General features: G+C 35.8%; 1 protein-coding gene across 4 annotated transcripts in view; it reads left to right on the forward strand.

Moving 5' to 3' along the window:
* The window catches only part of LOC139145240 (MLX-interacting protein-like), a 56,273-nt gene that overhangs the window by 19,168 nt on the left and 15,504 nt on the right, over window positions 1-21,601 (forward strand). Inside the window, exons 3-8 of one of the 4 annotated variants that reach the window (XM_070716267.1) lie at window positions 260-333; window positions 9,078-9,128; window positions 18,585-18,719; window positions 19,223-19,406; window positions 20,738-20,836; window positions 21,287-21,411. In XM_070716267.1, the coding sequence (XP_070572368.1) occupies window positions 260-333; window positions 9,078-9,128; window positions 18,585-18,719; window positions 19,223-19,406; window positions 20,738-20,836; window positions 21,287-21,411 (668 nt within the window). The remainder of the gene's footprint in view (window positions 1-259; window positions 334-9,077; window positions 9,129-18,584; window positions 18,720-19,222; window positions 19,407-20,737; window positions 20,837-21,286; window positions 21,412-21,601) is intronic. The other 3 variants (XM_070716268.1, XM_070716269.1, XM_070716270.1) reach the window with 3 other exon arrangements.

The following is a 21,601-nucleotide window of genomic DNA, read 5'->3' on the forward strand; positions in this document are numbered from 1 at the left end:
AATGTAAACAGCAAGAACAACAACAACAAATGTTTGTAATATAATTTTCCTATTGAACACTACATCTCCGCAGAACTGCATAAAATTTGTTTCCCAATACTCTTAACAGCTGACAGGTGAACAAAGTCTGCCTACCTAGGTTGGTGATAATGCATCATTTGCTCATCTCCTGTTACATACCTGTAGGTGGCTGATACATGTGATTTTATCGTGCATTTATACTTTGTCTAATATCACTGCTTTGTATCTGTCATTTCAGTCAAGCAAAACAAGAAGCCAATCGTGTGCCAATTTGCAACCCCTCATACAGATCACATCCATGCCTCAACTCAGGTAAGATTTCTTTTGCAAAATCGTCTCCCCCCCCCCCCCAAGGTTTGTGATCCGCAATTGCCAAGTTGAATTATTGTCCAATTTTTGGTGAAGTTCCAATATATATCTGACAAGCTTCTTTTGATTTGATCTTTCATTCGTCCAGTGACCACCGATCAGCCAAATTACAAGTGCTGTTGTAAGTTGATGTTGAGTTGATTTTGAGATGATTTTGGCAGAAAACTGACGTTCAAAACAAATTGAACTGGGCGGAAAAAGAGGATTTTTAATGTACACATTAGCCCTTTCAGGCCTGACTATCTGGTAACTCACCAGAGCTACTCCTATGTACAAGGGTTTAGGCATAAAAGGGTTAAGGTTTGGGCACTTAAAATGAACCCTAGATTTACTTGAAGACTTTTATCTCATTACATAATTGCTTAATTTTACCAAGTGAATGTTCTTCACATTTTGTTTAACCTCACAACTATTCAAAAATATGAGAAAATTAAAATTCTGAACAGCTGCAGATACTTTGTGTCATTTTGATATTTGTAAAAGAAGTATCTATGTTGACACCGTTGATGGGAATATTGAACAAGTGACACAGCAAGTTGAATGGAACGAGTTTGATAATGCAAGTTTGGTAGAAATTTTACATACTGGTACTTTACATTAAATTTATTATGGTAAATATGAATGTAGTCCCACGGTACAAAATGGGTGAAAATCATTGGTAAATATTTTTGGAACCTTGTAATTTTTTGTAATTCCCATATACGACTATCTGGAGTCATTCCCTAGTTTTGTTTGAGTGCCATACCAAAGCTTGGGAACGTTCTGGGCAGCACATATGATCACCCTAGGGTACAAACTTGAAGGGGAAACCTGGTGTGCCATAGTAACATTCACTGAACAACTTGCCTCTGTAAAATCGTTGGTTGTTATTTTGAACAATGTTCGAACGATTTCCAAAGTTTTTGTGACCAGATCAGTGCTATCAAGAACACGCTCGTGAATTTAACTCAGGAAATCCATTCTTTATCAAAGGGTGTTTGGTAGTGCTGTATTTTATATGCATGCATCGTGATATCCATAGTTGACATAACATTCAAATCCTTAGTGTGATATATGTATAGGATAAAGCCCGAGTACAAGGGCTCTTCTGGTATATAAAGTCCAACCCAACGATAAAATGTCGAGGCCGCAGGCCGAGACATTTTATCGTAGGGTTGGACTTTATATACCAGAAGAGCCCGAGTACGAGGGTTTTATCCGACTTAAAAACTATCGCCCCTAACTGATATATTTTCGTTTTCAATGTGTTTACGTCAACCGTCCCCTTTGTCAATGTAACATGTTTAGGATATGAATTCAAACTTTTATTTGTGAAATAGCCTTCCAATGTAATGGAACATCCTATAAATGCCCTAGGGCACATTATATAAATGCCCTAGGGCACAGCAGATTTTTGTTGCAGCTGGTTTCCGCTGTGTTACCAAATTTGAATATTAAAACGTACCAGATGTCTACAGAATATGACATGTTCACTTTTGATTGGACAATACTTTACTACGGCGCTGTCATTCGTTTCTGGAATTTGGTGACCAAGGCTTTATGAGTAAATAAAACACCCTGAATTGAGCACTCTGATTGGTCAATCAACAGTAGATAGTTTTTAAGTAGACATACCAACTAATTTAAAAATCACTATTAGATTTTTACAACAGTTGATCAAAGTATCTTTGATTGAAACTCAGATTCAATCTCCCCTGGGCTTGCTGATCCAGGAATTAGAAATATTACAAATATTACTTATTACTGTATAGTGCAGACTGCTGTATCACAGGTGAATGACCTTAGACAAGCTAAAACAGCTGGAACATAAGAAGTACCCAAGCTCAGCTTATATTTTTTGCAGCTGACTTGCAGCATGTTTGCAAGGTTATATCTGATTGGTCGATTGTCACTATTCACAGCAACTAAGGGAGTTTATTTGTATTATTCAATTACAATGGTAAGATTATGCCAACCAGTTAGATGACAGTTTCCAATATGCTGCAAGTTGGCCCATTTTTTGAAGACCATATTGGTTGATGCACATGTCACTCCATGACTGTATCCAAAGGCCTGAAGTGTGCTTACTTGCCATTGGAAGCACTGTTCCTTCTCTGTACTCTGCTGTGATGTATCTGTCTTGTTCTGTACTTTAATATTTTGTTCACCCAGCACTTGCTAAATGTGATCTGATATCCTTTCCAAATCAGTAGTGCCAACACCCACAGACATCCTCCTCATCAGCTTTCCCTGTTCCCTAATAAGTCTCCAGACTAATGATTTGCCTCAAGGTCTCATTTCTAAGTAGCAATACTAGCACTTGACATTTCAGTCTTGTCTTTGGTGCACACTAATTTGTCAGGAAAGATAAAGATTGAACAACCGAAAATCTATAAATCCAGATACCATGTTGGATTTTCAAAGATTAGCTTGTTGACGGAGTGTTTGATAAATGCAGGCAGGTCTTGGTCAGTTGCCTCATGTGTGAGACAGATCTGCATCCTGTCAAGAGATACAAAGGTATTGTGCCAAATGGATTCATGACTTTCAAATATTTCTAATTTCCTAGTACACAAGCCGACTTCTATTTCCTGATAAACCTACTCTAAGACTCGCATATACTCAGGATCCCTCTCAAGGTAATGGTATGTGCCTGTGAAACTGAAAGTAGCATTATTGAGAATAAACAGCAGGGGTCAATATGCAAAGTTTTGAATAAGAGAAACAAATTACCTGAAATTTACTGCTTAAAATTCAGAATGACTGCAGTGCCCTTTGTTAACTCTACTTGGAAAAATTAAAATTTTCAATTTTCAGACAAGACTCTGAAAACTTCATTTTAACTTCAAAACAAGTTCACTCTAACAGCAGACCAGAAACGTAAAAATTTGAGTGTCAGAAAAACTCCCCAAAATGCATTTATACTAAAAGCAATTTCCTGTGCATTTCAAGCATTGTAACTTCTGAATATCCATTAAGTAAAACATAGAAAGAAAACAACTCTCAAATGGGTAGTGCTCCCTGATTCAGATGCTTAATGTATTATACAAGCTGTCATTTGACATTCTACTTACACTTGATTTGAAAATTAACATGTGACAGAAAGAGCGTTTTAATAGAAATAAAATTGAATAAACAAGATTCAAGAGACTTAAAATATGTAGTTTAGAAACTGTTCATTTATAGTAACAGTAGTCCTTCCACTGATTGGTTGAGAATAATGTTTTGTGAAAAACAAAATTGTCAGCCATAATATTGATTGTCAGACATGCAAAGTAAGGCTTCGCAGCTTTCACTGTACAAGTCCCTTGCACAGTACAACAAATGACAAATGTAAAGTTCTTGTCAGGTCAGCATAATTCCGTAGCAGTATTCTCTGTTGGACAGCTGAAATACTAGGAAGATAAATTGTTATATAGATCCGTTGAAATAGTACGTTTAAAACACTGCTAATAAATTTTATTGAAGTCATCATTTGATCATTGGCTTTTCACTTTCTTTGAAAATTGAGATACCTATTGTTTTGTTGAACCAATTATCAGTGGTGCAAGATTATATACTAAAAATATCAATGATGTATTGAATGTCAATTGTGATGCAGGAATGTTTGCTCACTCATGTGTCAAATTTACAATGGCTGCCTGTACTGAGAATGTGCACCTTGACGACAGTTTAAACGGGACTGTTCTGTGGCAATCAGGCCATGTCTGTGGGACTTTCAAAAATGAAATCAAACTCTCAGATACCAGACGCTGTATCTGTACAGGTGCCAGCATGTCTTGACAGGCAGCCTTTGAGAGAAATTCCAACCACTTATCAACTGATGACAAATGAGACTGCAGTAGCTCTCCGACTGAGAATGATGTGGCGCTGTTGTAGTACTATGTCCCCATTTTGGTTATAAATATGGCGTCTTTATTCAAAATTATTGGCATCTGAAATTTCAACCTGTCAAAGAGATGCCCCTCTTTGTGAATGTGGTCAGGAGTGTGGCATGTCTGTAGCAGTGGATACTGACCCTACTGCCTGATGTAACTGGCCTGTAATGATTTATTCTGCATCAGTTGTTCCATTAAAAAAAAATCATATTATTTCTACATCTGTATTTTTGTAAAATCCCTCCTACGTGTCTGTAATGTTTGATTTGTATCAGTCTAAATGATTTATTCAGATCACAGACCACATAAAATAACAGTTTTTAGTGTTGAGAAATTTGCAGATTTAGGACATCAGTCATTATGAGCAGACATAAGGGTATCCTTTAGACTGTAGAATGTCTTCACAAAAAAGCCACACAGGATGGTTATGAGTAGGTAATATGTAATCACACGATGAAAATTTGTCAGGTTGTTGGAACATAACAAATTGCTTCCTTCTCGATGTCCATGAAGGATATAAGTAGTGATGTGATGTGATATTTGCACTGATTCTGAGAAATCAAAGATGACGCTGAGTCTGCTCTATAATTAGCAATGGATAGATGGAAAGATACAGACACCTTTGGAGCTGTTCCGATCATGATAGCTATGAAGAGCTTTTCCTGTTTTGCAGATAATAATCTTTCAACACAACATGTTTCCGTTGTTTTCAAAATAAATTATAAACCAAATAATTTATTGCATTTTCATTACATCTGAAATAGCCTGATTTAAATTATTTCTCAATACAGTCTCTCTAGGTCTTTTTTTTTATCCCTAAAAGTAGTACGCTGTAAATAACCTGCTTGATGCTAGCCACTGAAAAAAACTTCGTTGGCACATATTTTTGAAAATTTTAATAATGCCCTTGAAAGTAAAGCCTGCAATCTCAATTCTCTCACAAAAGCCCACTCCAGCCCACTCACTTAATAAAATCGTGAAAAATGAAATTTACAAATTTTTATCTAAATGGGAATGCACAGTTCATATAATTTTGTAAATGAAAAGTAAATGGTATTCACATCAAGGTTTAACCATGATATGGCGCCTGGTGTCACCATCCATTCTCCCCTGCTGGTCATAGTCCACATGAAAAAAATACTGTATCAGATAGGTATTGCATCATCCCATCAGTTGGAACAGCCATCGTACAGAAAATGTAACAAACACAAATGTGAATGTTTGAAATTTAACAAAGAGTACAAAGAACTGTACGTTTTACGAGATCTTGAATTTTTACTACATTTACCATTTGCAAAACAGTCAAGTTTAATATAGAAGAAAATCTGTAAGAGTGATACAACTTACAAGTATGGTGGTATTTTTCTTAACATATATACATTATTTCTGAAGCAAGTAATATATGATTATTGCAACATCCATAACATTTGAAAAATGTTAACACTGCCCATTATATGTTAGGGATGTAACAACTGAGATAGATGGGGTAGAGGTGCAAAGCAAATTTCTTGACACCGTATGAAATAAATTTCTTTTTTCAAAGTATTGTAAGTAATTTTTTTGTATGGTTGATCAAAGAAGAACATTTTTTTTCCAAAACCCTTCAGCTGCTCCTGGATATCAAATGGTTCTCCTCTAATGTTAAGCATGCCAATACCTTGTTCTCTAGAAATGCCTGTCAACCTCTTGACCAAAATAGAAACCTTCAAATATTGTCACTATCTCCGTCTCACTTTAAATTCTACTTGATTATATTTAGTATGTTAACCATTGACTACGACACCTTATGCTGGGCATTTCTGGCACTTGTTTAAACTCTGTACTCTGTTTGCATTTTTGATGCCATATGCTTTTATGTGACTGGCGTGCTGGATGGATTGGGACAAGGAACTGCAATATACCGCCAGTAAATATACTCCTTATGTAATACACAACTGCCTCAGAAAGTGCGTTCTGAATGACCTTGCAGTTCAAACTTTTGCACTTGCCCTCCAGCTCTTTACCAACCTTGCAGTAGTGGTGCTTTGCAATACAAAAAAATCTATACAATTTACAAATGGCCTGATGGTTGAAATATTGATGTTTTAGTTTAGAACACCTAATTCAGTATTTGTTCCAACAGTGTAACTGCAGAGTATTTTATGACTCAAATTTTGATTACCATTTACTCACAGTCAAAGAAATTCCATTTAGAATTATGTACTAAAACTTTGTATGACTTTGCAGATGAAAATAAAATCTGGCATTTGTTGATCGTAAAAAATGGTAGGTGTTCATTCCAGAGGTTAACCACTAATTTGAGAAAGCATACCTTTTTCCCTACAAATGATATTTAATTCGTCATCACGTGTAACATTGTTTGAACAATATGAAGCGGTGGTATATAATTACATGTACTTTCTGTCTATGACTGTTGGTATAGATTACCAGTCTCAGCTATGTGCTGACAGAGGTGAGTGTGAACTGTCAATATCAAAGCCAACCTTGTAGGTTGTCAGTATACTAGGCTTGTTTGTGTGTGTGTGTAAGTTGGTAGAAGTCAGTGTTTGTGGTGTTGGTGTACTAGCTATGGGTTGGCCTGGGTAAGTTGTGTGGGGTTTTCTATCACAGTGTCTATGAAGGTTCAAAGGTTTTTACCATTATGGAATATATGTGTGTTTGTGTGTGTGGAGTTTTGTTCATTTGGTATACAATACTGTTTTGGTTATTAGAGAACAGTCAACCAAAGTAAAACAAATATATTAGGATGAAGTGAGGAAAATTGAACTGCATGCCAAAAATAACGCCATGCGTCACAGATTGTTGAAGTTATTTGCGGTAGAACTTGAAGTTTGTATTTCATAATGAATACTTTTGGATCACCTTTCCTGAAACTGATTGCGATAAGATGTGAGTCTGTGATCCGGTCAGATAGGAAACACTCAAGGACATGCAACATGGATGTCTTCCTGGCTTTTATCAACTTGTCACATGATCAAGGCTACCTCACAGGCAAGAGATAATGTAGGTCAAGTTTCAAATGCGTGCATGTAATGCATTTCTTGGCATATATATCTTTGAGTGAGAAGAAGAATTTTAGATTTTACCAGGAATCTAACACTGGAGGTAGAAGGACTCTTTGCAAGAGTGATACAGTGCAGCTCGTTGCATAAAATAGAAATCTTTCTAGGTAACTGGTTGAATCATACAGCACCAGCAGAGGAGAACTCTAACCTTGCTTGTTTTTTTGCCTCATTATGTCAACTATTATGGCTGACAAAAATATTAAAATTTATTCTGGCGTGTAACTTGCTGTATAGTGTGGTACATAGTCTCACAGACAAAACTTCAGGTTTTAAATTTAATATTAATAGGACCAAGCGTTTGGTCAAGGCTTTTTGCAAATTCACATTACAATGCAACATCTGTGGATGTTTAATACAGGTCAGACTGTACAAGTTTTGCATGCTGCTGTCAGCATGATAGCAAATGAAAGTAAATGTTGTCTAATGAAATTACATTGAAATGCGGTAATATTTTATCAATCAGGATAATCAGTTCACATAAAATTAGTGTCAAAAGCTATATTTTGTAGTGACACGCATTTTATACCTGTGATGTGTGTCTTTGAAATTTTGAGGGGTGGTGGAATTTTTATACAGCGTGTCAAATATCTCCAAGCTGACTCCACAGATAAGTTTTATATAACACTTTCACCTCCATGGTTTAGCCCAGACCCATTCACTGTTATCAATGGTGACCGCGGATCTGTTGACAGGGAATTAGGGAATTAGGGGTTCAATTGAGTTCACAAAATGAATACTTGGTAGTGTCATTGTAACAGTGACTTTAACTTATCTTGTTATGTAACTGCTTTTACTTACAAAGCACATCTGATGATCTCAAGTTATCAATATTGTATGCCCAGTGCTATCTTCACTTCAAGGGTGAGGACAAGAAGACCTTTCATATGTGTGTGTGTTGTGTTGTGTCTGAAGGTCGTAACAACTGACGTGAATTGCATTGAATTGAATAGTATTACAAGGGCAGACTTTCAATAAATGAAAAGTAATGCGAGTTGATAAGAAGTGACTTCTACATCACTTCACAGGGATGCGGGCGCTGTAACTCACATGTATTTTGAAACATACCCTGGGAGTACATCTAACAAACTTACATCTAACTAACTTATACACACAAGGTGTCACCCTCATGTATAGCATGATGATTTTAAATCATAACTAGTGCGGTTAAAGGTATACAGTCATCTTTGTTAAATACAGTCACCTGTGATCTAAATATGCCCATATATGGTCAAAGGGTCGTTCCTTGGTATTCAAAATGCCCATGTGAGGGCGCTGTTTTTAAAAAGCGGCCACCCGCTTAAAATCTGTGATTGGTTAGATTTTCTTTCCATGGTAACTATGGCAAAGTTGGAACAGGTGACAGTATACCTTTAAAGCAATATGCTCATCCAAAATGACAATTTTAAACTGATTGTCTTACTTCCAGTCAATACAAAAATGAGGGTCTCCATGCAAATATTTGGATAACAAAAGCAAATTACCCCTATTCTACTGATACTTGGAAATCAAAATGTCCTTCACAGCTCTAGAAAATGGATTAATTCAGTGTCAATTTTCACAAAAAATGAGACTCTGAAAACTTATCTTTACCAACATACTATAATAAAAGAATTTTTGTACTAAAATTCGAAAAATGTTACCCTTTAATGCATCATACTATCATACAATGTACAGCCTGTTGCAAAAACATGACACATTTTCTGTACTATATCCCCTTGTATCTTCCAACTTACATAGTTGTCTTTTTTGTGTTCTTTGTACATAGTGTGTTGATGAATTGTCACAGACTGCATGGCTGACGACCCAACCAAAACAAGTATGTGTCCTCTCCTTCTATTTTAGTTCCATCGCCTGTTAAGTTTTAAATGTATTCTGTTTTTTAACTTTTCTACTCCTCCATCCTCCTGTCATTCTGTTTTCGTCAACAGTAATGTAACTTGATTGGAAATATGTACGTTGTCATTTTTATTATGCTAAATAATTTTATTTAAATCATTTTGAGTAGATTAATGCATGTGCAATGCAGTTGTGTGATTTGAACCAGTGTGACTGTGTGTTTGCAGTATTGATCACCTGCAAAAGGTGTGTTGTTACATGCTGTCTGATAGGTTTCTTAAATGAATCATCTGCAGTTGTTACATGCCATCTGATTGGTCAATTATGTTCCAGTGTGGTTCCATTGACTGTGGACACTGCAAAAGAGGCTTGCAATTTGACTGTGCAGCACATGATCCAGGATACATAAGTATACAGCGTTGATAATGAGCCATCGACAGAATGTTTACTTTCTAAAATAGTATTCATTCACACATTTTGTCTTTTGTGACTTTAATACTGAGTACATTAGATATAAAATTTGAATGCATTTCCCCAATGAAGATGTTGTATAAATTTGTAGATTTGGAAGAGACCTTACTTAGTTACTATTAATTATTACAAATGTGTAATAGAACCACTAACTAATTACTATAAACTGAAAATCGAAGGTGAACAAAATCATTTTCCAATTCTTTACAAAGAGAAACATGATTAAACTTGAAAGTTAATCATGTTGAAGCTGTTCATGAACTACAAACATTTTTAACATGAATAATTGGGGCTTTGTATGCATGCCACAGACCCCTAGTACAACTACTATTTAGTGAATTTATTTTCAATTTTCCCAATGACGTTTCTTTGATTCAGCAGTATGATTAATTTCCTTACCTGTCCAAAGTTGACCTTGACCTTGATTGGCACCACCTTTCCCAGTAAACAAGTTCCAATCTTACCAATCAACCGCACAAGGTCACTCTAGCATTTACTGAACTCTGAGGCAAATACCATCCCCAATTCAGCCACCATTTTTTCATGGTATGGTGTTTGTCTATAATGTCAAGGTAACTTCAAAAACGGTTTTCAAATATCCCGTTCGTCTTTTTCATACTTCAATAACGTGTCAACTCTTACATCCTTTGATCGGTTTGTCCATAGAGAGTTTGACATGCCACTGACCATAGAGTCTCTTTGATTCAAGAAAATTTGTACCTGTGTTGATATCCTGGGGTTTGGGAAGGGGCTGACTCTACTGATAGAAGATTTTAAGAAATTCCAAAATTGACTGAAAGAAATTCAGAAATCTTCAAAGTTTGAGGGCACTCTATTCTTAATATTTTGTCATGTGTAACACTTTAAGTGAACGGTCTAAAAACAGTAATTTGGAAGATTGAGGGGTCTCCTTGCTGTACTGCTCACAACTTCAATGCCCAACATAGGTGGCATTGCTGCAAAGAAATTTTCACAAAGAGCTGTAGTGCTTACCATTTCAGAGGGAAAAATTTGTAGTGCATTTCAAACACTGTTGGATATCTTCTTCTATGGCCTGCATAATAGATGTTGAAAATATTTTCATAAAATAACATTTATAAATGATTTGTAAGTATCATAGTGATCATTGTAGCCTATATCAATCATCAGTCAACAATTTGATTTTGAATTATTCAATTAAACCCCCTGAACCAATGAAAGCAAGGGGAAGGAAAAAAAACGTAAAAATTGAATTTTCATATTTTAAGGAGCAATGCGATATTTATTAGGACAGATTAGCAGACTACTTTTTCAATGAATTCCATGTATTGTATGTATTGCAATGTACATACTTGTACTTTTTATTCACATTCTCTGATTTACCTGGCCCCAATTCAGTGTCACAGACTTTACCAGTTTAGTCCACCAAACATTGTTAGTTCATAAGTATACCGGTACATGTAATAACAAAGGACAAATAACCCATCTGACATGCTGAGTATCTGTTACAGCCATTGTCACCCGAAGTATTCAGTTTTGTTGTGTGTCATGACAATATGTTCAGCAAGGCAAGAAATCACATGCACTGATTGCGCTCACAAGTCCCAACATGCTACTCACCGGTATGATAAATTTAGCCTTACTTTGTTGCTGTTACTCTGTGTCAAGACATGATACATACCATGTGTTGCCATACCAGAGTACAGTGGAAGAGGGTTATTTAGTTTTAGCAACCAAAGACATATGTTGCTGACAAAGTCTCACCCCGCACTTGACAAAAAAAATCACTCTGGTATAAATCAGTACAGAGAGCACCATAAGGTTAAAACTAGGGACTACTCTCAAACAATGTTCTGAACACTATTGCCTTCAATGTCACTCAAAGTGGCTGCTGCACTTTTGCTTAGAATAATAACTTTGTCTCTGAAAAGCAAAGTAAACAAACAAATAGATGATAAATAGTGAATAAATAAATAAAACGAAAATGCAATCATGAACTGACCTGGTAAAAGTTGAACTGCTAACACTGAAAATGTAGCTACACAAACCATAACCAAAAAATCATTATTGCACCATGAAGCCTCAAACATCATAAAAATAGTGTGATTGCAACCATAGACTTTGTTTTGACTGTTAGTATTTAACAAGGCAGGGATAAAAAACCTATTGATACTGGTTCTGTAATAAGGTCAACTATCAACAAAAAATAACCAATCTTTGGCGGGGACAGATGCTCATGGTTGTTCTGATTACAGATATTGATGACTCTTTCTGAAGTGCAAATTTTTTTAAATTTTGATGCGAACATTCGGGTGGATATGCTCTAAGCTATTGGTTTATCTGTGTGATACATTTCCAACCTGTCAACTTGAGGTGATGAAATCCTGAACCATAATTTGCTTGCGGCAAAGTTAATAAGGCTGCTAGCCAGCCATGTTGACTTGCCCCCTCACAGTTCACACAGGGGTCATTCAAAACAAATATGCTTCCAAGAAATGTTGCCAAATGCCTAATATTGCATGTACACACTCTCGCAAATAGAAATTAATGGGTGAAGTATGTCTTCATATTAAATTACGAGTGAAATGGCAGTTTTATGTGCTTGTTGCATATACCGCATGTATGATATAAATTCTTATCAGACGTGCATTTACTCACACATTCACACAGGTGACAGAAGGTCATCCTGTATACCACATGTCTGGATCTTAAATTTTAATATTAACATCATAAAAAAAAGCAGAGCCAGGTTGCCCGCATGATTGTAAAATGTCATTTTGAATTTCTAAACCTGTAAAAGTTAAACTGTATCCTCATTAAATGATATAAATAACTTTTTATTGTTGTTCACAGTAATTTGCATTCGCCAACAATATACAGGTCAACTTTAATCTTTGGTAGATACTAGAATACTGACATCTGCTGCCTGTCTCCAGTATTATACTCTTTGATGACATCAGAAAATCATTGCTTGTGTTTGCTTTGATCTCTTTATATTATCAATATAAAAATTTTTTTCAGCATAGCCATATCCAATGTTGACAATGTTGCTGTAGCATGCAACTCTTTTATTTTCCTTCACAGTGAACTTTGAAGCATTTGCACTTGTTTTGCAAAAGCAGAAAGGCCCAAAACATTTAACTGCACAGATTCTAACTACCCTTTTCAAGATCTACTGAGGCGTCCTACACAAGAGACGCAGTGGTGAAAGTACATTTAGCAAATAGCACAGTGAAAACCAATACGCCCTTTGGACCACAGTGTAATTGAGATGTTGTGGGTGAATGACATATCAGTCTGTACATGTAAAAACCACTCTATAAATCAACTGTAGACTTTTCACCTCGTGCTATTTAGCTGACCTCTGGCAAAAACACACCTCCAGAAACTGAAAATACTTGCAAATGGCTCAACTTTTGTTCTCTGAAATGGAAACAAAGAGTAAGGACACACTAATCATCATCATTATCATCATCATCATTTCCAAATTGTTTCCTACATATAGATTTTCAGATTGTAGTGCCTGTTTCACAGAAAATTGATCCTGAATAAACCAATTCAACTCTGCACAACAATACGCAATACACCTCAATTTGGGTCAAATGGCTAATATTTACAATAGAAGAATATGGAACTCCCAGTGGACACTGCCTGGTATACTGCAGTCATTTGCATGTGCTGGTTCCTCACACAATGTATTCAAAACCTTGCGCTGTACATGAGCAGTCATACATTCCAGTGTTCAGCCTCAATATGGCTTTCACAGTTTTCATATTATAACATATGTCCTCATATTTGAGTAACAATATATCATCGTCATGGTTCCCTGTCAGATCTGATCATGTTACACGTAAGGGTGTAACATTTCTTACGGACATGCTGGTGTTGCTTTCATTCACAGCACGAAAAGACATATGCATTTCAAGAGGTCAAACACCTTACTGTTTGATTCAAACTCAAGCAAGGGAGGCAGTTTTTGCGCAGTGTACTAATGAATTATAATTGTACACATAACTCCAGCTGGAGTAATACCAATTGCTTCTAGATATGTTACAGGGATATTTTGACCAGAGATAAAGTATTCTTTTAACAGATATTCCACAAGCAATCAGTGATGAAAGTGCAACTGACAACTGATCCTGCAACCTGTTTACATAAAAAATATTGATATTTCAATCATTTGTAAATAAGGCTAGGCATATATCGTAACAAAAATACATGTATCATTGCCTACCACAAAGATTATGCCTTCAAAAATTTACAAAACATATCATGTTAATTATATTTGAGCTATCTCAACCACTGAGTCATATAAAACTAATACTTCGCTGCTTTCTACGATGCAAAGCATTAGCCCTTTGTCATTTTATTAGCTCCCATAGCCATATGTATATATGGCAATGGAAGCTATTCTTATAGGCTAGGAAAATGTCTGTATGTATGTATGTCTGTATGTCTGTATGTCTGTATGTCTGTATGTCTGTATGTCTGTCCGTCAACATCAAAAACTCCAAAACCGCTGCACATTTCATCTTGATATTTGGTGTGTACATGGATGATGGGCTGTAGATGAGATTTTGTTCAAATGAAGTTGTCATTGCCAAAAATATGCAAATTAGTGCCAAAAAAGGCGTTTTTGGTAAAAAATCTCCTTCTTCATAACCGCTGGTCAGACAGCTTTGATATTTGGTATACAGGTCCCTAGGGATAACCCAACTTGGATTTCTTCAAATTGTGATGAAATATGCAAATCTGTATTTTTAAGGAATTTTTTTGTCATTTTTGGTCAAAAATTTATTTCATCAAAACCGCTTGTCTGACAGCTTTGATATTTGGTATACAGGTCCCTAGGGATAGCCCAACTTGGATTTGTTCAAATTGTGATGAAATAAGCAAATCTGTATTTTTAAGGAATTTTTTTGTCATTTTTGGTCAAAAATTTATTTCATCAAAACCGCTCGTCTGACAGCTTTGATATTTGGTATGCAGGTCCCTAGGCATAGCCCAACTTGGATTTGTTCAAATTGTAATGAAATAAGCCAATCTGTATTTTTAAGGAATTTTTTTGTCATTTTTGGTCAAAAATTTATTTCATCAAAACCGCTCGTCTGACAGCTTTGATATTTGGTATACAGGTCCCTAGGGATAGCCCAACTTGGATTTGTTCAAATTGTGATGAAATAAGCCAATCTGTATTTTTAAGGAATTTTTTGTCATTTTTGGTCAAAAATTTATTTCATCAAAACTGCTCGTCTGACAGCTTTGATATTTGGTATAACAGGTTCCTACAGATAAACTAAATATGATATACAGAATATATGATGAAATCTGCAATTTTGTATTTTTGGTGCAATTTTGCCATTTTTGGTCAAAAAATGTGTTTCTCAAAAACTACTTGTCTGATGCCTTTGATATTTGGTATACAGGTTCCTGGGGGTTCTCTTAGTGTGATATAGTGAAATTTGATGAAATCATCAATTTTTGTATTTTTGGGTCAGTTTTGCCGTTTTGGTCAAATATTTGTTTCTCAAAAGTTACTCATGTGATAGCTTTGATATTTGGTATACATTTTTATACATAATTATGATGAAATCATCAATTTTGTATTTTTGCAGCTAATTTGCCATTTTAGGTCAGGCCATCCTGAAATGAGCTATCAAAGATCTCAACCTTCTTCATCAATACATATGTCACAAAACGTTGCTCTCTTCATAACACAGCAGAGCTCTGTCGACCATTGGGTCGTTTGTTAGCTCCCATAGCCATATGTATATATGTTTACAAGTTTACTTTTATTGAAAATCTCAATAGCCACTGAGCAGATTAGATGAAAAATTAGCATGTAAGTACTTTGGGCTGACCTGAAATGATTGTGCACATCTTGGGTCAGTATCTTGGACTTGCTATTTTTCATGAATTTTTTTGTAATTTTCTCCCATTTTTGGTCAAAAAATCTTCTTCTCTGAAACCACAAGTCTGATTGATTTGAAACTTGGTATGGAAGTGCATAGGAGTGACCTTTCTCAAATCTGGGCAAATCGTGGTGAAATTTCCATATTTGCATTTTTTGGCTATTTTTTTCATTTTTGATCAAAAATTTTTTTTAACTCTGAAACCACACGTCCGATTGAGTTGAAACTTAGTGTAGAGGTTTTTACGGGTGACGTCAGTAAGATTTGATCAAATTCTGGTGAAATTTGTATAATTTTATTTTATTGGGGGAATTGTTTCTATTTGTGATAAAAAAATCTTTTAGCTTGATTTTAACTTGTTTTGATAACTATATGGGAGCGACCAGTGACATTGTCACTATTTTTGAAACATGGTGGTGATGAATAATTTCAAACAGGCTTTCCTGTAAAATGCCATTCATCAATAGGGCTGTTCACAATTGACGTCATTGTTCTCTCATTAATATGCAAAAATAGATATTTGTCAGCATTTTTAGATTATGCTTTTGAAAATTACGCATGCAAGAATGACGAAAACACATCTTAGTAGGCAACTGCTAGTGTAATAATGAATACTTAAAGACATATTCACAACTCAGAGTACAAGCTGCAAAACAGCCATGCATGCAACATTGATAACATTTGTCTGCATTTCAAGCAGCAGTGTCCATTGTCATGCGCGTGCACCAATAACAAACTTGTAATCATGAACAGCGCTATTTCAGTGATGAAAAAAACATTTCTTCTCTCTTGTCAATTAATGATGTCATTTCTGATTTTGTGACCACAAAAGTACTGATATGATATTGTGTTTATCAGATTTTGCTGATGCCTTGTCAATAAAATATTTCTTGATATTTTTAATGCTTGCCATTGTGCAAAACTACCTTTGTACCACAAAGCATGTGTCCTTATTTCGGTTTACAGCAATTTCAAAAGCAAAAGATGGTTGCAAGTGAAAAGTTAACAAGATCAACACCTCATAAAATTGAGCAAGGTTGTTGATAACCTTTAAAATTTGGTGCAATTAAAATATCTAAAAATTGGGTCAGGTTGACAGCTTTACAATGTCTTAAGTAAAGCAATAGATCTTTGAAATAGTTCCCCATCCCCTTCCACAAATACAAGCTGAACACTCACAGCCGTAATTGTAACTACCACAAACCTAAATTCAGTTTCTGTACAATTTACACACTGCCCTCCAAGCAGGTAAAGATTGCTCTTACATCTGGGTCATAGTCACATTAATTTACACATGCGCATGCACACACACACACACACACACTGACAACGCATGGATATTTCATCAGCAGCATTAAGATATTTCAAAGATTTTGCAAATTTGCTGAGGTTCTGAGTAAAAATCAGGAGTAGATAATTTTGCCTGTCCCCTCTGGGCCTGCAGGGCAGCATGAAGAAATTACAGATTGATTGTAAAAAATGAAATCGCCCTGCTTCTCATTCTGCATTTCATTTGGCTTTGCCTGCCATAAACTACAGCAAGCCATACGGTTGTGCATCAGGGATCACTCATATTGAAAAAGTTGTGTCTTACTATTTTGATGCAGTGCATATAATGAAAAGTAAATTTCCTTTTCAATCCGTACATATCATTTCTTTCCAATTATCATATTTCACAACACTACGTGTCTGAGTGTATGGTAACACCACAGTACACTGCAATAGAGATGCAAAAATGTTTGAAAGGGAATGTAAAATCTGTTGTCTATTCCGGTCTGGGGGAGCTGCAATGATGTCTGTTGTACCATGACAGACTTAGACCTAAGCTTTTCAAAGAACACCACAATAAAAAGCATGCATGCATGTCTGTGGAATGAATGCATCAATTTGTTTGGAATTTTCTTTCATCAATGCTAGTTGAATGTGTGGAATGGGACTTGAAGACAACCTTTGACTCCTATCACCCAAGTTTCTCCCTATATATCCATACTAATGAAAGTATTGGAATTTTCCAAAATGTGGCAATGAAAGTGTATAAAATGTGTTGTGTGTTTGATAATTATTATTTCCATTGTCTTGAAAGTATTGTTGATACTTCACCTGCACTGTCTCATAATTTTCATCTGTCATCATACATCATACTCTTTGTTTTCCATTCCCATACAATGGTCCAGGATATGTATTCCTCTAATGAAAATAAAACTGAATCTATAGTGATAGCCTTGATTCTTATAATTTCCCAAAGACAACTTCAAGCTGGCATAGAGTGTTATTTCCTGGACAGCTTAATTACAACTGAATTATCTGTGAAAAATATGATTTATCAGTATGAATAATTGTATTGTCTATTATCTTCCATCAACAAAGGATCACCAACAACAATGTGAATAGACCGATGATAGACATTTACATGTGTTATAAAAATTAATGAATTTGTAAAAATCATCAGAGAGTTGGGTTAATAATAATTGTCCCTAATGGTATTTGCACGTTAGATACAGAAGGGACAGTTGACAGGGATATTTGCTAATGGCCATGAGTATATCATGGTGTTTGATATTTCTGTCAGGAAGCCTAGTGCTATGTTTTCTTCAAATTACCTGCCAGTTTTTTATGACAAACTTTATGCAAGGAATTTAGTGTATTCTTTCTTAAAGCGGGCAGTACAGTTTGTTTCACTTCATAAGGGGCGGGTTTATTTTCAGATTTGTCTAAACATATTGACCATGAAATTGACACAACTTTACAGTGTAAAGAAGTTTTGTCATTTCGATAAGTGGTTTGAATTGTTGTGATGGGATTATGATCCCTGGAAGAATATCAATACAACAGACTTTATGAGGTGACATGATACAGCTATTAAACATCACACATTATTTTGTTCTTGAGAGATGGGTGTTACCTTCTGAACTTTCTGTGAGAAAATCCTCAATGCTTGGTCAGTTTAAAGTGGTGTTCCTCAAAATCTGGCTCGCACATATAGGTTTGTTTACAATGATTATTTGCATGACGGTTCTTTGTCATCCTTTTTAAGAATGTGAATTGATTAAACAAACATATCATTCCTCACGTAGGCTGTGGTGCTGGAAGGCAAGTACTGGAAGCGGACGCTGGACACAGTGGTACAGGAATACAAAAGATGGAGAATTTTTTTCAAGGAAAAGAACAGCAAGGACCCCCAGGATATGGAACTGGTGGAATTGAAAAACGTATGACATTGTGTGATCATTTCCTGCTCTGTCATCTTGGTCTGTTTATGATGAAATGCTGGGAACCGATAGAAAGCCGTTTACACTGTTGAAAAAATGAGTCACACATGTACACAGATTTATAAATATGTAATGACATATGCAATCTAATCACCTGTTGTGTACATTTAAAACAAGAATGCACATTGCCGTAATCTTCAATATTTACATAACATACATACATACATTCAGACACACATACACACACACACACACACACACACACACATACATATACATACATACATATATACATACATACATACATACATACATACACACATGAGTGTGTATATGTGTGTACTGGCTTGTGTGCAGACATATTGATGAATTCTAACTGGTACCTGATTCTTTAGAGCCATTTTTCTTCAAATTTTTAAGCTTGCCAAATTTGAGACAAAAGAGGCTCAAAGCTTAAGAAGTCCGTACAAGTGAGTTTGTATTTATTTTTTATATCTTTTCAGCAAGCGGAATTCCTAGAGAGGAAGAAAGAAGCGGAAGGTAACCGACTGTACAGTCCCGTCATACAGCCAGCACCTTCACCAATGATCATTGATTCTGATCATGATCTGTTGAGTGACTTCACTGACACCTTGTTCTCCAGCCTTTCAAATCAACCTTATACATTTCCAAATCCCAGAGAAATCGGTAAGACCATCAAGGAGAAACTTTGCCTGTCATTTGTATTACCTCTGCTCGGTGATTAAGGGGTCTGTCGATCATAAAAGCTGACACACTAGAAACATAAGTACTCAGATGGGGAAGACCCCAGTTTGTTTGTCGTGCGTCAAAATTGCAATAAGAAATCTGTTGTAACCAAAAAAGTACAAAAGTTCAGACCATGAAACCATGACAAAAGAGACATAATGATAATACTTACATGAGACACCTATTATTGTGTAGTTCATACATGTGGACTCACACTAAACGTGATATTACTATTCCGATGCAGTACTATCTCATTCATTGAGAGAAACAAAAATTATGACAAACAAAACATTATTTGAACTTTGATGGAAGAACATAGGCTAACTGGAACACTAGAAAGTGTGAACATAAAGTTTCTCCATACTTTATAAACAGCACAATTTTCCGGAAATCAATTTTGCATTTAGGAGTTTCGTTTTGGGGTGATTGACACCCAAACTAAGGAATTACGGTTCTATTGTGTTTGCTTTCATGGTACACCACCCCTAACCACAAGTATATGTAATCATGACAAGCTGGAAAGGCGTAGTCTGGATTTGATATTTATAATATGAGAAGTTTCTGTCTTCAAACAATAGCAACTGTAAAACATATGAGACGTAATCTCAAAATATGAAAGAAAATGTTGCAGAGTGGACATTTCTGTTGAGAACCTTGTGACAGAAAAGGGACAATTTTAGCATCAAAGGTAAACTCTACTGACTGCTGAATGGTGTATCCATCTTTGCTATCGTTTGCCACCACTATTCTTACTGCATGCTTCTTCTTGAATTTGTTGTTTACTTTAAGGTTGTTTGCGCCTCGAAAAAGAAAGACTTAAAAACTTTTCCTTTAACTTTTGTCCAGCGGAGTTTGAATCATTCTCTTTCAAAATCAAGAATAAAAATTGGGGTCACTATGCAAATTTTGGTACTAGAGAAACAAATTACCCAATATTTATTGATATATTTTCTAATTCAAAATGACCGCCATCCTTGTGTTATCTCTATGGATCAAAGTAAGATTCCAAATTTTCTCAAAACTAAGCAAATACAAGCATTATTAATTCCATAAGCTTCAAAATAAGCCCCCACAAGTGGTAGGCCAAAAGAATATTGGAAAAGTTTGAGAGTCTGAATATCTGTCCCCGAGGTGCATTCTACCTTAAAGATACCATTCTTAACCCTCTGAGGCCTAAACCCCCCCTACATAGGGGTAATGCAGGCAGAAAGTCAGGCTTGAGAAGGTTAAGTGTGATATTCTTGTGAAAAATAATTGGATATGTGTCTAAGCACATGCAGGAAATGCAGACATGATTCAGCCAGGATTGGTGCAGCTACAACCCAACGTGGATGAAGATTTCATGGACACAACCTTTGAACCACTGCAAGGTAAATATCCAGAAACTTTGAACCTGAACTACTCTTGATACTTTCGCTCTTTAAACTTCTATCATCTTTCCAGAACTATTAGTTTTGCCATCAAGAAATTGATTAAGATGTCCCCTTTTTACGTCTTAATGATCTCATGTAATGGTTTTTAGTAGTGATGCGCAAAAAAATCTTATATACAACATCATTAAACTGATTATTGACAACTCAAAGTTACTTATTAAATTGGCAACAAAATAACTGAAAATGTTGCAAAGTAATTCATCTGGTTTGCTTTTGAAAGGCCTTTAATTCAGTTGACATCAACTGCATTGGTTGCAATTGCACAATCAAAGCTATGGACCAGGAAATGGTTATACGAATCAGTATGTTTACCTGGTAAAGTTTTTTGTGTGGAAATTTCTATTCGATATTTGATTATTGAAATGACAATCTACTTCTCATTGCCAGATTTTTTGGAAAAAGTACAGAACAGCGTCAACCAGGTACCTGGAACGTTTGTATTTATGGGCAACAACAGCAGTTTTCTGACAGAACCAACCCCTCCGCAAGAACAACCCCCTCAACAACTGCAGGTATGTCACCAGTATTTTCAAGCACATGTATTACTGCCAGTTGTTCGGCGCACAACCAAGTTTACCCCATCCACCTCCAAAACCCCCAGATTTTGTGCATTTCCCCTTCCATTAGGTGGTTTGAACTATCATACAGGGACAGTGATAACAAGCTGAACATGACACCCCCCCCCCCCAATTTAATCATCAC

Source organism: Ptychodera flava, chromosome 12 (assembly GCF_041260155.1).
Source record: "Ptychodera flava strain L36383 chromosome 12, AS_Pfla_20210202, whole genome shotgun sequence".
Classification (NCBI taxonomy): Eukaryota; Metazoa; Hemichordata; class Enteropneusta; family Ptychoderidae; genus Ptychodera; species Ptychodera flava.